This window comes from Ochotona princeps, chromosome 20 (assembly GCF_030435755.1).
Source record: "Ochotona princeps isolate mOchPri1 chromosome 20, mOchPri1.hap1, whole genome shotgun sequence".
In the NCBI taxonomy this organism is placed as follows: Eukaryota; Metazoa; Chordata; class Mammalia; order Lagomorpha; family Ochotonidae; genus Ochotona; species Ochotona princeps.
Window position 1 is genome coordinate 27,201,078 of NC_080851.1, and position 15,370 is coordinate 27,216,447.

The following is a 15,370-nucleotide window of genomic DNA, read 5'->3' on the forward strand; positions in this document are numbered from 1 at the left end:
CAACTACCACGTGGACTCGTTCCTGCTTGGGCGCCGACGCCACCGACGAGCTGAGCGCTGGCCTCTACGCGCCGCCGGGGGCCCTGGGCCAGCCCCCGCGGCAGGCGGCCGCACTGGCCGAGCACCCCGACTTCAGTCCGTGCAGCTTCCAGCCCAAAGCGGCTGTGTTCGGTGCCTCCTGGAGCCGGTGCACGCGGCGGCGGGCGCCAGCGCGGTGCCTGCGGCCGTGTACCACCATCACCACCACCACCACCACCACCCTACGCGCACCCCCAGGCGCCCGTGGCGGCGGCGGCGCCGGACGGCAGGTACATGCGTTCCTGGCTGGAGCCCGCGCCAGCGCGCTCTCCTTCGCGGGCTTGCCCTCCAGCCGGTCTTACGGCATTAAACCTGAACCGCTGTCGGCCAGAAGGGGTGACTGTCCCACGCTTGACACGCACACTCTGTCCCTGACTGACTATGCTTGTGGTTCTCCTCCAGTTGATAGAGAAAAACAACCCAGCGAAGGCGCCTTCTCGAAAAACAATGAGAATGAGAGCAGCGGAGACAAGCCCCCCATCGACCCCAGTAAGTGTCTCCTCCTGGCAAGTCAGTCGCCGCCTCCACGCCGGCCACCCGGATCTGCCAGCCTGGCCAAGTTATTATTATTTTTTTAATCTTTTGGTTTTGCTATTTTCTTCTTCTTCTTTTTTCCCCCTTCCCTCGAACCCTGCCTTCATCTACGCTGGGAGCCTCCAGGAGTTGGTGTTGTTCGGGACATCTCAGATGGGGCCCCAAGTCCGGAGCGGGGCGAGCGGGGCCGCCGAGCTTGGCGGGGGAGGGGAGGAGGCTGCAGCTGCGAGAGGGGGCGGGGCGGGCGCTGCGGGCCGAGCCCTGACCGGCTGCCCCTCTCCTTGGCTGCCTGGCCCGGGGACAGAGATGCTCCGAGCGGTTCTTGGAAAGCAGCGCCGCCGAGTCTTTTGTGCGGCCGGAGGGTCCACGTGCAGCGGCGGCGGCAGCCTAGGCGGCCCGACCCTGGGGCGCTGGCGGAGCGGCCGGTTCCCTCCACCTCTGCCTCTTCGCCTCCGGAGGCCGCGTAAATCCTGTCCTAGAGGAGGCCGCGGGCGCCTGGGCAGATTACTCAACAGATCCAGGCCCCCCACCTCACCCCAGCCGCACCCGCAGACAACCAGTCGACCTGCCCAGCACCTAAAACCTAGGAGGGTCGAAAAACGCAGGGGGAAGCGAGGAGGAGAAAAAAGCAGTGGAGAAGGAAGACAGAGTGGAGAGAGGGCAGAGAATCTATGAGCCTGGGGGAGCAGGGCGGCTTCGCTCTTGCTGGCTGTGAAGTGTGCTTCCAGTTCTTGGAAGGAAGGGAGGGTACTGGGGAGCCGAGGGTTTGCGGGTACGCAGGGACGGTCTGTGCTGGGTCTGCCAGGGTGTACCGTGGCTGCCCTGCCGAACGCCCTTCTCTGCAGCCCAGCCTCCAGCCGGCTCCCGGGATCCCAGCCCGCGGTGGGGATTCCTCCAGCTAACCCCAAGTCTCTCTCGTCCTCCTCGCCAGATAACCCCGCGGCCAACTGGCTGCACGCGCGCTCCACGCGGAAGAAGCGCTGTCCGTACACCAAGCACCAGACGCTGGAGCTGGAGAAAGAGTTCCTGTTCAACATGTACCTCACCAGGGACCGCAGGTACGAGGTGGCCCGGCTGCTCAACCTCACCGAGAGACAGGTCAAGATTGGTTCCAAAACCGCAGGATGAAGATGAAGAAGATTAACAAGGACCGAGCGAAAGATGAGTGAGGGCCTTGCTCGGCGAGTCTGCTGGAAGAGCGCCCTGGAGAGAAAAAGGGGCAGCCCGGACCCCTTGGCCCCTTCTTCCCTTAGCCCTGCCCCAACCCCGCACAAAGCGTCTCTAACCCCCCACCTGGCTGACCCCCTTCGCTCTGCTGGCTCCTGGGCCTGTGGCCTTGACTGGGGAGGTGGTGTAAGCTTTCCCTTTTACCTTTGACAAAAAAAAAAAAAAGAAAGAAAGAAAGAAAAAGAAAAAAAGAGAGCGAGAGAAAGCGAGGAAAATTGAGGGCATTAGTGCTTATGGCTGTGTGTGCTAGCTTGTATATATTTAAAGAAAAAATCTACCTGTTCTTTGTTCTTAAAACAAAAAGGGGGGAAACTACCTTTTTATCCATGCACAAGTGCGGACGGCGGGCTGTTTTTTAGTCTGTAGCTAATTTAACTCGCTTGGTGCGGCAGAGCGCTCTGCCGGAATACTTGAATACTGTGCTTTTTTTGTTTGTTTGTTGTTTTTGTTTTTGGTGGTGATTCTGTTTCGTGATTCAAACTCCTGTGCCGGGTGGCGTGCCCCGTGATGACTGTGCGAAGTAGAAATGTATCGGAACTCAGTTGTCTTTGGGGGGGGAGGGAGGGAGCCTTGCGTGGAGGGTAGCTTTGTAGTGGGGTTCATTTTCTGTATATCTTAGGCTGGTCGCCTCCCGACTGTATAGTGAGCTGTAAGGACTTGCCAGTGAAATAAAATCTGGGAAAAAAAAGAAAGAAAAACATTAGCTTCATGGTTTCCTCCGGTTTGGAGGTATGGGCGCCTTTGGAGAGGACACCGTGGGACAAGCTGGAACGGAAGTGTTAGCAACCCAGCTCTCGCGTGGGGAGCAAGCCAGCGGAGGCCGAGCTGCACCTGCGGGCCCACAGCTACTACCTATGGTTTATGCTTCGTCTGGGTGGGGGGGAGGGAGGGATCGCTTCCTGCAATGGGGTTAATTTTATTGATAATAAATTATACAGCTGAAACCGCCGCGGGTGCATTTGTACCCTTGGAGGACGCTTGGGTCCCCGCTGGGCTGAACCTACGCTGTTATACACTGTTATATTTTGCAATAGTGACCTCAAAACCTACTGACCAAACCGTTGTGTTGAAATGATATTTAACTTTTTGCCAAAATAAAATATATTGATTCTTTTCGATGTTTTGTCTCTGTGTGTGTGTGTGCGCGCTCGCGCGCGCGAGCGCGGGAGTATGCTCTCGCGACTCTATCTGCATCTTTTTATTTTCCTGGGGTCGGGGGAGCATGGATGGAGGGCCTGGCCAAGGGCGTAAGAACCCCCCCAGTCACCGTCTGCAAGCCAGAGGCCTAGGCCAGGCCCTGCGCGGGCCCAGGCCCTGTCTGGTCGGGCGAGGCCCTGTCCATCTGCCCGGGCGGCGGGGAGGCCTCTGAGCCCGGCCTGGGCCTGCACAGGCAGAAGACCGCCCTTTCAGGGACGTGTGCCCGCCTAAGGGGACGCCCGTGTGGGTAAGGGAGACAGAACCGGGCCGTAGCCGGGAAGTGAAGGCAGGGAGAGACCCCGCGTCCAACCGGGCGACTGCACGTCCCGCGCACTGGTTCTGGCTGGGGAAGGGCCGGTGGCGGCACCCACGGCGCCCCGGAGCCCCATAAAAGAAAATGAGGGTTGTTAGGGTTTATGGGGTGTAAAGGGCTGCCGGGAGTGGGGGTGGGGAGAAGAGAGTGGCCAGCGCCTTCCAGATGTGGTCGGAGGGGTCGGGTCCCGAGGCTTCCTCCTCCGTCCGCCCTTCTTCCCCCTTGCGACTTGGGGACAAAGCCGGCCGCGTCTCCCGAAGCTTGCAGGGGCCACCGGGGCGCGGGTGGACCGCGTGTCGCCTCGCCTCCAGCTCGCCGCCCCCTGGGACGCCCCCCTGTTGCTGCAGACACAGGGGACTTCAAAGAATGGGCAGTTAGGGTGCGCCATAAAGGCCCCCGGTCTGCGAACCGTCTGGAATTCGGCCCTTAATGAGTTTACGACTGTCCAGCCCCAATTAAGGATATTCCACCAAAGCCCTTTCATTTGTTGGATCTGTCTCTCGACGATAAAGCGCTGCGGAAACAGCTCTGTTTTATGGGCACTGCCCCACTCTGCAGCGCGGATTCCGGTCTCCACGCACGGACACCCCCCTGTCCGCCATCCCCGCCACCCCCGGGCACTGGGCCGGGTCCACCCGGCGGAGCTCCGGTGCCCGCGGCCGCGTCACCGAAGGTCAGAGCGCCCGGCGAGTGCAGTGCCCAGCATCGGCCAGCAGATGGCAGTGTGACTCCACGCAAGAGGCGTCCTCGCCGCCATCTCCAGCCGCCGCCACCCCGGGAAGTTCCTAAGATGTCGACAGGACGCGAGCCTTGCTGGAATGGGAGCCCCAGATCCGATCGCAGAACAATTGCTATAGGGTCCGTGCTGTCCATGCTGCGCCCGGAAGCTTGCAGTAGAGGGTGGCGACGTGACCGTTCCCCCTGTTAGTACCGCTCGCGTCCCCCGAAAGCGCCACCCGAGGACTCCCCCTCCCCCGCCACGGTCCTCGCACGGTGGCTGGCTGCGGGACTGTAGCTCCTGGCGCGGGCAGAACTTCACGGTCACTGTCCATGGCCGGTTCGGCTCAGGTCTGAGGGCAGCGAGGTGCCCGGGGGCCTCCGGAGGACGGACGGACGCGGGGACGGAGGACTGACGGCAAGCCTCCGCTGCCGGCACCGAGGACCCTGCCGAGAGCGCGCGGGCCTGCGGGACCCACGCCGGGTCGGGGTCGAGTGTGGGGCCCGGCGAACCAGCACCAGCGCCAGAGCCGGGACGCCGAGATGCAGAAGGCTTGAACGCCTGACCAGGAAGGCATTAGGAGGGTGAAAAAACTGGGCGCGAAGCTACACTTGCTTGTAGATTGTGCGGTGTGGATCCGCCGCCAGGGCTGGCTCCGGAGAGGGCAAGCCCTCTCGGTGGGGACAGACAGCCCGTTCCCTGCTTCTGGTTGTTGTACAATAAACGTGATTTTTAAAAATAATATTGAGAGGAACCGTTGCTTCGGAAAGTGGCTTTCGCGCCTTGGAACCCATCCTTCCCTCGTTTTTCCTCCGACTTTTAGAGGTATGCGGGCTGCTTTCCGAGGCCGCAAAGGAGGAAACCTCTTCCAGCTCCAGGCCCTGTCTGTCCACCCCCGACCCCAGGGGCTCAGAGCCCATGCGGACGTGGCCCCAGGCCCGAGGGTCAGGCTCAGCCACGGGTGGGTCTCGGTTTCGGGAGGAAAAGCGAAATAACGCACAGAGCCAGAAGGCTGCGCGCAGGTACCCCAGCCCCGCGAATGCGCCGCGCGGCGCGTTTATTTGGGTCGTAACCGTCTCTGCCAAGCCCACAAAACATTTACGACCCGCATCTCCGTGCTGCATGCGCAGTAAAACTGGGGGTCGACTTCTGGACGACCTCGCGCCTCTCTCTCTTTTCTGGGTGTTTATGTACACATGCTAGGATAGTCACAGCTTCACTCGACTTCTCTTGGCAAGTCTGCCACACTGACTTTTGGGAGGTAACTGGTAGGAGCATTTTATAGTTTGTCCTTGAATCCCCCCCCTCGGCGACATAGGTGCGGCGGAGGGAGAAGCTCCACGGATGTAAAACCGCAGGCCTGGGAGCGCACGGAGGGAACAGCACACACAAAGGTGGAGCCGCAGGTCGGGGAAGCGCTCCCCTCCAGCGACTTCAGAGGCTCCAGGGAAGTGCCTAAAGCCCAGGGTTTCCCGGGGCCTTGTTCGCCACCCTGGCGGCAGGGAGACCCCCACCTCACCTCCCATCCGCGTGGGCCTTCTTCCACGCGAAACCCCACGCCGGCCGGAGCCCCAGTGCACGCGTGGGGAAGCGTGTGTGCCTGCGCTCAGACAGAATGGAGCTGCTCTAGAATGGAGCAGCTCCTGGGGAACGCGTGTCCCTGGTTGCTGGACACCGGAGAGCTGGGTTTGGGTTCTTAGCTGGATTTTAAATGTTGGGGACAAGTGGGCGACAGGCAGCTAGGGAGAGAGAGAGACACACACACCGGCCCTGGGAGAACAGTGGAAAAAAACCTGTATCAAGTGTATTCTGCCAACTCTAAAAGCCGGCCACATATGCCCGCTGCGGGCTGCATGTCCCCCAGGGTGTCCGCCTGTACCCGCAGCACTGGGCGCTGTCTCATCTTTTCAGGCAAGCAAACGAGGAACCCGTAGCCCAAGAGCCCGCAATTAAACGGGGATCCCCGAAAGCTTGATCTTGTCCGGCCTTTTCGTTTTCGCAGTCGGACCACGGGAAAACGGCAGGGCAAAGGAGAAGCCGAGAAACGAAAGGGAAGCTTTGGCGTCCTGGGGACTCGTTGCCTGCCGGGTGCCCAGAAGGGCCGAAGCCTTGCGGTCAGACCTGGATCCTGCCCAGCCCTAGCGGAGGGTCAAGCGCGTCCTGCCACAAAAGCTCGAGACACCAGAGCTCAGGGCCAAATCCGGGCTGGGCCGGGCCCGTGGCGGGGAAGAATCCGCCTTCCCGCGCGCGGCGAAATCACAGCCCACTCGGGCTGGGCGCAGGGCCTCGTGCGGGGCGGCTTCTCCCAGGAATGCGATCGGTGCTGGCCGCCGCGTCTGCCGCCCGGAGTCTAGACAGAAGCCGGCGGCGGGCCCAGGCCTTTCTTTTTGCGCCTTGCAGAGTGTCACCCGAGGAACAATTTATTGGTCTAAAGCCGTCGAATTGCGCCTCTTTGATCTGCTGGACTTCGTTTGCTTCGTCTTCCTTTAACTTGATCATGTTCTTCTTTCCTCTAGGAAGGCGACCGCTATTTGTGACAGATATTGGGGGAGTTTTCTTTTTCTCCCTTCCCATCTGACCCACTCCTTTCTCGGACTGGTGTCAAGCCCATCACCGAGCCTCTCACTGGCTCCCCAGGGTCCCTAAGCTCCTGGGAGGAAGCCAGCCCATCGCCCAGCAGTCCCCTGCCCTGGCAGCTACTACCTCCCCACTCAAGCCCCAGGGCTCATGGCTGTGCTGGAGTCCCAGCACCCAGATCACAGAACTGTCCCCCCTTCTGCCCTTTGTGCTCTGGGGGAACCCCTGAGAGGGTGCTGGGGGCAGCTGGGACCCTCAGGAGGTGCTGAGTTGGGCTTTGTACACAAGCAAGGAAACTCCAGAATTCAGAGGAGAATTTCCGGGGCAAGCCCATTGTGAGGTCGGGTTTATGGTGTGCAATCGAGCACCATAAAAAGGTGGCCGGGCTTGCAGCTCAGCCTGGGCAGTTTATGAGGCGTTTAGGGGAAGGGTTTGCCCCACCAGCCATCCTCAGCTTGCTGGGAGCTGGGAGGGGGGCTTCCTCAGGGGCAACGGTGGGCAAGGCTTGGTAGCCTGGGCCTGCAGATGCCAGGAGCTGACAGGAGAGAGAGAGACCCTCCCTGGACGAGCTGCTGCTTGAGAGAGTAAATCAGCAAAAGAATCGGTGGGTCCCCAGCCTCTCCTTCTTCTCTTCAAACTGCTTCCAGGCCTGGGAGGATGAGCGCAAGGGTGTGAAGGCTGCCAGAAACCCCCGCAATGGGGGTATCTGGATAGGTGTGGGGCCTGAGTTCAGCCAAAATGCAGCTCCCCGTGAACCAGGAAGGAAATCAGAGATTTGGACGGTGGAGACAAAGAAGGGCTCGGACACTCGCTGAGGGGCCACGGGAGGCCAGCCAGGTGCCCAAGAGCGAATATGCACGCAGCCTACAGGGCCTCGGTCGCCCCGGGGAGGAAGCAGCGGAGCCCCCATTTAATAAATCTGTTGGCAAATGAGGCTCATTATTAGATAAATATTTCACTGCTTCCTTTAGGGCGGATAAACAGAGCGCGGCCGATTAAGGGAAGGAAGCTGGGGGACGTTGACTTTATGCGAACCACATGGTTCCAGTTTGTGGAGGCTTCCTCGCTGCCGCTGAAAGCGACGCTGCGCCAGCCGCGCGTCCGGATCCGAGTCTCCAAGGTCCCGCCAGCAGCCATCCGTGGACCCGGATTAAGGGGATGCCGCGGCCCAGGAGACCTGTCCCCAAGGTCACGACAGGGCAGCCCGCGGCCGCGCCGGGCTCGGGGTGGGGAGAGGAGGAGACTCGGGCATCCACTGGGGAGAGGGACGAGGCAGGATCTCAGGGTTCCCTAACAGTCCCTGCCCTCCTCTCCGGGGTGCCCTGCAGCTGGGCGCCAGCGCGCCGAGCCGCGGCGTCTGGTGCGCGAGGCGCGCGGGGCCTGCGGCGCGCGCGCGGACCGGTTTCGTCGGCCGCTCGTTTGAGCCTCTTCCCCTTCCATTCTAGGCGGCCGCGGGCTCGGCCGAGCCAGACCACCTGTGAGGGCGGCGGAGATTGGCGGAGGCGGTCATGTGGCCGGTCACGTGCCGAGGCGAGCTCCGTCCAAAAGAAAATGGGGTTTGGTGTAAATCTGGGGGTGTAATGTTATCATATATCACGCTACCTCGTAAAACCGACACTGAAAGCTGCCGGACAACAAATCACAGGTCAAAATTATGAGTTCTTCGTATTATGTGAACGCGCTTTTTAGCAAATATACGGCGGGGGCTTCTCTCTTCCAAAATGCCGAGCCGACTTCTTGTTCCTTTGCGCCCAACTCGCAGAGAGGCGGCTACGGGGCGGGCGCCGGCGCCTTTGCCTCGACCGTGCCGGGCTTGTACAATGTCAACAGCCCCCTGTATCAGAGTCCCTTCGCGTCCGGCTACGGCCTGGGCGCCGATGCCTACAGCAACCTGCCCTGCTCCTACGACCAGAACATCCCCGCACTCTGCAGCGACCTCGCCAAAGGCGCCTGCGACAAGGCGGACGAGGGCGCGCTGCACGGCTCGGCCGAGGCCAGTTTCCGCATCTACCCTTGGATGCGATCTTCAGGTAGGCGCAGCGGCGAGGCGGGCGTGCTGGCGGAACGGGAGCCGGGAGCGAGGGCGCGTCGGGGCCGGGGCCGGGAATGCCGAGCCGGGCAGGCGGTTGCAAGCCGGCTGCCCCGTGATTCTCGGCGGCGTTGCTTTTTCTGGTTTTAATTAGGTCTGAGGCGCCATTGCGTGGAGAGCCCGTGGCATTGTATGTAAATGAGACTCATAAAACTTTTTATGGCTCAATTAATGGGTTGGATCCTCGTAAATTTATTTAACTCCATTTGCCTTGGAATTTTAACATTGTTTTTTTCTGCTATTCTGGCGCTCCTTCCCTCCATCCTGTTCCCTCCCTCCCTTCCTCCTCACTTCCCCTGACTCTTTCTACTATTCTGCCCGGCTTTTCCTTCTCCAAAAAGCCCGATCCTCCAGCCCTCCCATCCCCCCATCCATCTCCAGACCTGGCGATTTTGAGCCTGGTTGGCCCAGGAGGGACTGGGGACGGAGGGGGCTGGCTTGTCCTTGAGAGGGTCTGGGGATGGAGATGCGGACTGCTGAGGAGGGTCTCCCAGTTGCCTGGCGAAGGCGGGCGAGCAGCCAGGCCTGCCTAGGAGTGACCAAAGTGCGAAGGAGTCTCCTACTTGCCCTGTATTTGCACGTTCCCTTTGTCAGGGGAAGCGGGACATTGTTGAAGCGAAGCGGGCTGGAAAGGTTGGGATGGGGCGTCTGGGTTCCGCACGGGCGGGCGTTGCAGTGTTAGGGAGTTTCACCCTAACACCAGCCCTGCTCCCGCAGCCCAGCCTTGTGGGGAGCGCGAGCAGAGCGGGGTGCGGTCCTGACTTTGGGGAGGCCGCTAAGGAGAAAGCTGCAGGCCTGGCTAATGTCCTGTCCTCTTATCTTCTGTGTCGCCTGTCTGTCGTGTATCCACGTGTCTGTTTCAGGACCCGACAGGAAGCGGGGCCGCCAGACCTACACGCGCTACCAGACACTGGAGCTGGAGAAGGAGTTCCACTTCAACCGCTACCTGACGCGCCGCCGCCGCATCGAGATCGCCCACGCGCTCTGCCTCACAGAGCGCCAGATCAAGATCTGGTTCCAGAACCGGAGAATGAAGTGGAAGAAGGAGCATAAAGATGAGGGACCGGTGGCCGCCGCGGCCCCCGAGGGCGCCGGGCCTGCAGCCGCCACCACCACCTCCACCGCAGCTGTCGGGGACAAGGTTGAAGATGAGGAAGAGGACGATGAAGATGAGGACGAGCAGGAGGAGGAGGAATGAGCAGCCTGGCCCAGTCCAGGGACAGTCGGGGAAAAGCGTCTTTAAGTGACTCACTGATTTTATTTACAAAATGGGAGGGAAATAAAATGATTTTAAGAAACCAGCCCAGTCCCCAAACCGTATGCACCCACCCCATCACTCACTCAAGCTCTCGCAACTGTTCTGAACTGAGGGGTGGTGTCCCTCCCCCCAGGCTGGAGTCCACTTGGAGGCCTGCCTCCAAGGGCCCCAACACTGCTCCCTACCCCAGGCCAGCCACTCAGTGCTGGCACAGCCAAAATACTACCTAGCACAGGCCTCCTCGGGGGGCCTCCCCAAACTACCTATGGGCCCAGCCCAGTGGGCCTCCACTACCAGGAAAGCCCAGACGTGTTCCAAGGCTGGCAGACACCAGCACCCATACCGGCAAGAACACACTCTCTCTGTACTACCTACTACACCCCAAACTACCTATGTCACGCTGGCTGGCTGGCTGGCTTTGCCTGCTACCTAGTATTGGCCCGTCCCAGGCCAAAGCCCGCCTCCCAACCCTGGGGCTGCTTCCAGTAGGCAGATTTTGGGGTCCCCAAGACCTCACTGAGAAAGCACTGGGACCCAGGGACCAGGGCATTGGCTTCTATTTAAATTGAAAATAATAATATATTTATTCCAAAGCATTCTAAGTGCTACAACCTGGAACCCCCGTTTTGGGGCTTGGGTGCCCCATGTGTTCGTGTCTGTCAACCCCCTCTGGAGGGGGCATTCCAGAGCTGGCTGCAGGCCTAGTGCTGGCCTCTGCTACTGTGGAAGTGTTCCAGCCTGGCCTCCGGTCCTGTTCAGCCATGACTTTTCCTATCCTGGAAAATACTGTGTATTTGAGCTTTCTCTCTCTTTTTCCTGTCATTTTTATAGTCTTGGAGCTCTTGTGTAAGGCAGCGTCCTGACCCTAGCTGGGGGTGTTCCTGGGTAACTTTGTAGCATGATATGTTGTGAGCTAGCTCTGTATTGCTGGGAGGGGGTCTGCGCCCTTCGCAGTGAGCTACATCTCTTGTGTGCTGTGTCCCGCTCCAGCCCCAGCCTGGGCTACACCCAGCCCAGCTGACCATGTTTTATGTCACAGAAAAATAAAGATGCTTGGTGACAAATAAACCCAGTCTGCTTTATCTGGTGGGTTCTAGGGTAGAGGTAGGTGGGTTTCAGGGGAGGTCAGTGGCTGTGTGTGCCCCCAAGGGAGTGGGAGAAACAAAAGTGGCCAGGAGGATCCATGCCTGGGTCCCGGGGTTATGTGCCACTTCCTTGGGTGCCTGTTTGCTCGTTCACAGACTCTCAGAATGGTGTCGACTTCTGCATCCACTCCCTGTGCCCACAGTCGAGAACACGCGGGTGCCTGCCTTCGTAATGTACATGTGCCCCCTGGCAGAATTTCTCTGATTTTTGTGTGTGCTCAGACATCGTCTAGAGCCCTTGAAAACAGTTTTCCATTGACATTCTATGAACTTCCCTCCCAAAACAAAACAAAACAACAAAAACACTCCGTAAATTCCATGAGCAAATTTCAAATCTGGTCTTTTCTCTAACGCTGGTGGAGTGGGCTTTTAAAGCGGCATTAGCCAGCGGGCGGTCACAGCCTCCGCAGGCGCCCTGAAACTGGCCCTAGGCCGGGGAAGAAGGGCTGGGGGCCTCCGCTGCAGCTCCTACCCCGCCTTTAAGCAAGGCGAGGGCGCCCCTGGGACCCGCACTGCGGCAGAGGTGTGCAGGGAGGGGCAGGGGCCGCAGACCCCGGCTGCGCAGCCTCTGCAGGGCAAATGGGTGCGGGGAAGGGGCGAGGGAGGCAGGCAGAGCATCCTGACCTGGTCCTGCAAGGGCCTCCATTCCGGCTTCGGGAGTGGGCAGGGCTCCCCGTCTGGGGGGCTCTTTTCCCGAAAACCGCGCCCCAACGGGTCTCTCAAACCTGCGGCCCCGAGCCCGGGCTGCCTCGGCGGTAAGATGGCGCCGGTGTAAGAGCTGCCTCCTCGTAGTGATGGGGAAAGGGTCATAAATCCGTTGTTGTTTATGAAAATTTACAACTTTGCAATACAACTTTATGAGTTGTTCGGCCCTTCCATTGGCCGCTGTCGGTCATGTGGATGGGAACCGTGAACATGAACTTTTTTATAATTTCCCTTGCGAGAATAGAGCCGCATTCTTTTGCTCCGCTCCGTCCTGCCTGCTTCGGAGGAGAGCTCAGCCTTTGCCAGCCCGGCTCGGGTGCGCTTTGTCCGGCGATGGCGAGCCAGGGGAAGCCCCGGCCAGGCCCGGCCCGGCTGCTTCTGCCGGAGGAGGTGGAGCGCTCCCGCTTCCCGGCGCCGCCGCGGCCGCTTCCCAACTCGCAACCTGGCTAATTTCCTGCGTCCTCTGGCACCAGGAAAGGAGGATGATTCGTCTCCCGGGCGGTCGAGCGACAGCTGTCAGAGGGGCCAGGAACTCTTGGCAGCCGCCATCTGAAGGTGAGACCTGTAGGGAGGAGACACGAGCAAAGGTGGTTAGGTGGCAGCCCGCGCCCACAGCAGAGGGCACCCCGGGCGGCTTCCGCAAGGGGCACATTCTCCCTTAACCAACCCTGTCTCGTCCACCTCCCACCACAGCGGCGGCAGCGCGCACCCCCATTCCTTCGCTCTGGCTTCCCTAGCTCGCCCTGGCAGTGGACGCCTGCCTTGCCTCCCTGGCACAGCGCCCTGGCGCGAGATGGCAGCCTTTCGGGGCTTCTCTCTCTTCCCTTCCCCAGCGACCCCCGGGAAGCCCTAAAGGAAGTTGGCCCCTCGTCTGCGTTCCCCGCCAGGCGCTCTCGGTTTGGGTTTTTATTATTGTTATTCACGGTCAGCCGGATTCGATCGAACTGCCCAACAGTAGAAAGTGGGTGTGCGACCTGGAAAAGGCGGCGAGAGACGAGGGCTGAATGCACAGTGTTTTAACACCGGCTGAGCGGCTGTTGTTCATGGGCTTTGGTTTCGGGAAGGTGGAATGGGCAGGAGGACAAATACAAACTTACGCAGTTTTCGGCCGATCACTAGCGCTTCCTTGGGGGCAGCGGGGGAGGGCGGTTTTCCGAGTCGGAGACGCGGCTGGCACGTCCGGAGGAGAGGGATTAGGTGTTGGACGGGATTCTGTGTTGGAGGAGAGGAGGGGGTTAATCAAGTGCTACTTGGTGGGAAGTTTCGGCGGCGGCGCGTAGGGCAAGGTCGCGTTAACGCGGCTGGCAGCGGCCCACGGCAGGGGCTGAACGCAGGAAGCAGGCCGAGTCTGGACCGTAGAGGGACGCCCCCTCCCCACCTGGGCACGAGGGGTTGGCACCCGCGTCCCAGCTTTCACGAGGTCTATTTGAAGAGCCCCAGGAAGAGGGTGCGGCTGGCGGCAGCGCCTTTGCGTAGTGCAATGGCAAGCACCATGACTCGACCTGCTTATGCAGCGGGCCCGATATGACCCGGGAACGCCCGCAACTTCAGCAATGAAAAAAATAATAATAATACATATATCCCTTGGTTCTGGGCTCGCGTTCTTTGCTTTTGTTTTGTATTGTGTTGTGGTTGTTCCCTCCATCGTGAGGTCTTTGCCTGAGCTGTATCAATAAGAGGCGGGTGCGGGTGTTTGGGACCTGCCGCCGCGCCGGGGGTGCGCTCCGAGAGGAGAAAGCGGCGCGTTTGCACCGCAGGGCCGCCGGGCAGCCTGCGGCTGCCGCTGGCAGGTTATTTATGGCCAGCGGGCCGGACGCTCGCTGCTGCCACGCTGTGGTCGTCGCCGGGACCGGCGCCAGCCGCAGCAAGCCTCTCGCAGCCTGGCGCGTCTGCTGCACCGGGGCCCCTCAGAGATTTCCCCAGAAGGCAGGGGAGAGGGGGAGACGGAAGGGGACCCAGGGGGCGGTCTCCCAGGGCCTATTTGGCCGGGAGAGCTCCGTTCCTCGGCCACTCCGGACAGGAGCTGGCTGCGAAATGGACTCGGGTCTGCCCCCCCACCCCCATCTTAGCACCGTGGAGACAGACTGGTTGCACAGGCCGCCTGGCACGTCATGGCTGCTGCTGTCTAAACAGCGTGCCAAAGCCGCCTTGGGGACGCACGCCGATTCGGGGATCGCGCCGGTTTTGGAATTTTGGAATCTGAGAGGTCACTTGTGGTCCTGAGGCCTGCGGGCCTGGGTGACCCCCGAGGAGGATTGGCTATGACAAGGAAGGCGGGCTCTGGCTGCAGGCGAAGGCCTGTGACAGGCAGAGGCCGCACCTATGGGCTTGGGGCTCTGGCCTGGGCTAGCGATGTGGCCCGACAGAGGTGGCCTTCCAGGTCGCCCCCATACACACCTGCGGGCCACCCTCCAGACTGGCTGAGGTCGAGGAGTTCAGTGGGCAGCCCAGGACCAGGGCGGACCCAAGGGCCATCCTGCTCCCCTTGGAGAGGCGCCGAAAGGTAAGTGGCATTTCTCTGTGTGGCTTTAACAGAGACAGGGTCCCGCGGTGACCGCTCTCACCTCACCGGGCTGGAGTGGCTGGCTGCGGGGTGCAGGGCTCCCCTCAGCGCCTGGTGGGGGATGGCGGCTTTTCTCTGGGTGTCACATAGATATGGTTGGAGAAATAAATCGGTCAGCTGCCAACGTGACATGCATCAAGCCATGGCCAACACGTAAAGATTTCAATGTCATCTATTTCCCCCCCATTCGTGCCTACAGAAGCCAGAAATAGAATTTTCTGGCGCCTGGCTGGGAGATCAAATTCTCTCATTGGTTGGCGCGATGATTAGATGGAGAATTCAGGTCAAAGCATAGCAAATAATAGCAGTAAACAGAACTGGCCACACCTCTGTGTAGGACACAAAGAATGGGAAAGGAGAGTAAGGGGAGAACTAAAAATGATCAACATTTCCAAAAACGGTTATTTCATTTTAAATGATAACTCACTTGTAATTCCTGTGTGTGCGCGGTTGTTTAGGAATCAGGTCAAACATGATTTTCTTCAAACACAGCTTTTGGAGAAAAATTCCCCTTTTGTTTATTTTTGAATCTTTCGGAGTTTTCATTTCCCTGTATTGGATCCTTTCCCTGAAGGCAATACCAAATTCCCTCCTCTCCTGGGGGATCGGTCGTCTATCCGCAGAAAAACAACTTTGGCCTCAAGGCTGGATGACCAAGAGTGGGATTCAAGACTCCCCATGGGGCAGCCCCCACCAGGCCAGCCAGCAGGTCCAGCCACCTGCATGGATGCCCTGCGTGTATTGGGGACACACCTTAGCCCAGTCCTTTCGCAGTCCCCCCCCCCCTTTTTTGGGGGGGAGGCAGAAGCAGGTCAGGAAAGCAAAAAAATCAAAAGGCAAGGAAGAGATTAAGGAAGTCATAACCAATCTTAAAAGCAGCCTTGTCAATGGGCTCCTCCTCCCCCGAAGAGAGGACACCGGGCCTGCTTGGGCAGGGGCTGTCATAAAACAGTCCCCAGAACCCAA

At 59.9% G+C, this 15,370-nt stretch overlaps 3 protein-coding genes across 4 annotated transcripts in view; all 3 read left to right on the forward strand.

Annotated features, from left to right (window-relative positions):
• Window position 1: 1 nt before the first annotated feature.
• Window positions 2–1,781, forward strand: HOXA9 (homeobox A9; the record flags this gene model as incomplete). The annotated part of the gene is given in 7 exon segments (XM_004582420.2): window positions 2–25; window positions 27–180; window positions 183–247; window positions 250–337; window positions 340–567; window positions 1,544–1,714; window positions 1,717–1,781. Coding segments are annotated over 7 exon segments (795 nt in total), but the record flags the coding sequence as incomplete, so codon positions are not given.
• Window positions 1,782–7,432: 5,651 nt separating this feature from the next.
• On the forward strand, window positions 7,433–10,018 carry HOXA7 (homeobox A7). 2 transcript variants are annotated; one of them, XM_004582421.3, is made up of 3 exons: window positions 7,433–7,832; window positions 8,090–8,674; window positions 9,597–10,018. In XM_004582421.3, exons 2-3 carry the CDS (start codon window positions 8,299–8,301, stop codon window positions 9,929–9,931), a joined length of 711 nt encoding a protein of 236 aa, XP_004582478.1. In that variant the 5' UTR covers window positions 7,433–7,832; window positions 8,090–8,298; the 3' UTR covers window positions 9,932–10,018. The 2 variants fall into 2 exon arrangements, with proteins under 2 accessions (XP_004582478.1, XP_058534251.1); XM_058678268.1 differs by having other exon boundaries at window positions 7,433–7,764.
• A 738-nt stretch (window positions 10,019–10,756) lies between these two features.
• Window positions 10,757–15,370, forward strand: part of HOXA3 (homeobox A3) — a 45,017-nt gene continuing 40,403 nt past the window's right edge. Inside the window, exon 1 of the mRNA XM_058678359.1 lies at window positions 10,757–12,396. The gene's annotated coding sequence lies outside the window, so the exon portion shown is untranslated. The remainder of the gene's footprint in view (window positions 12,397–15,370) is intronic.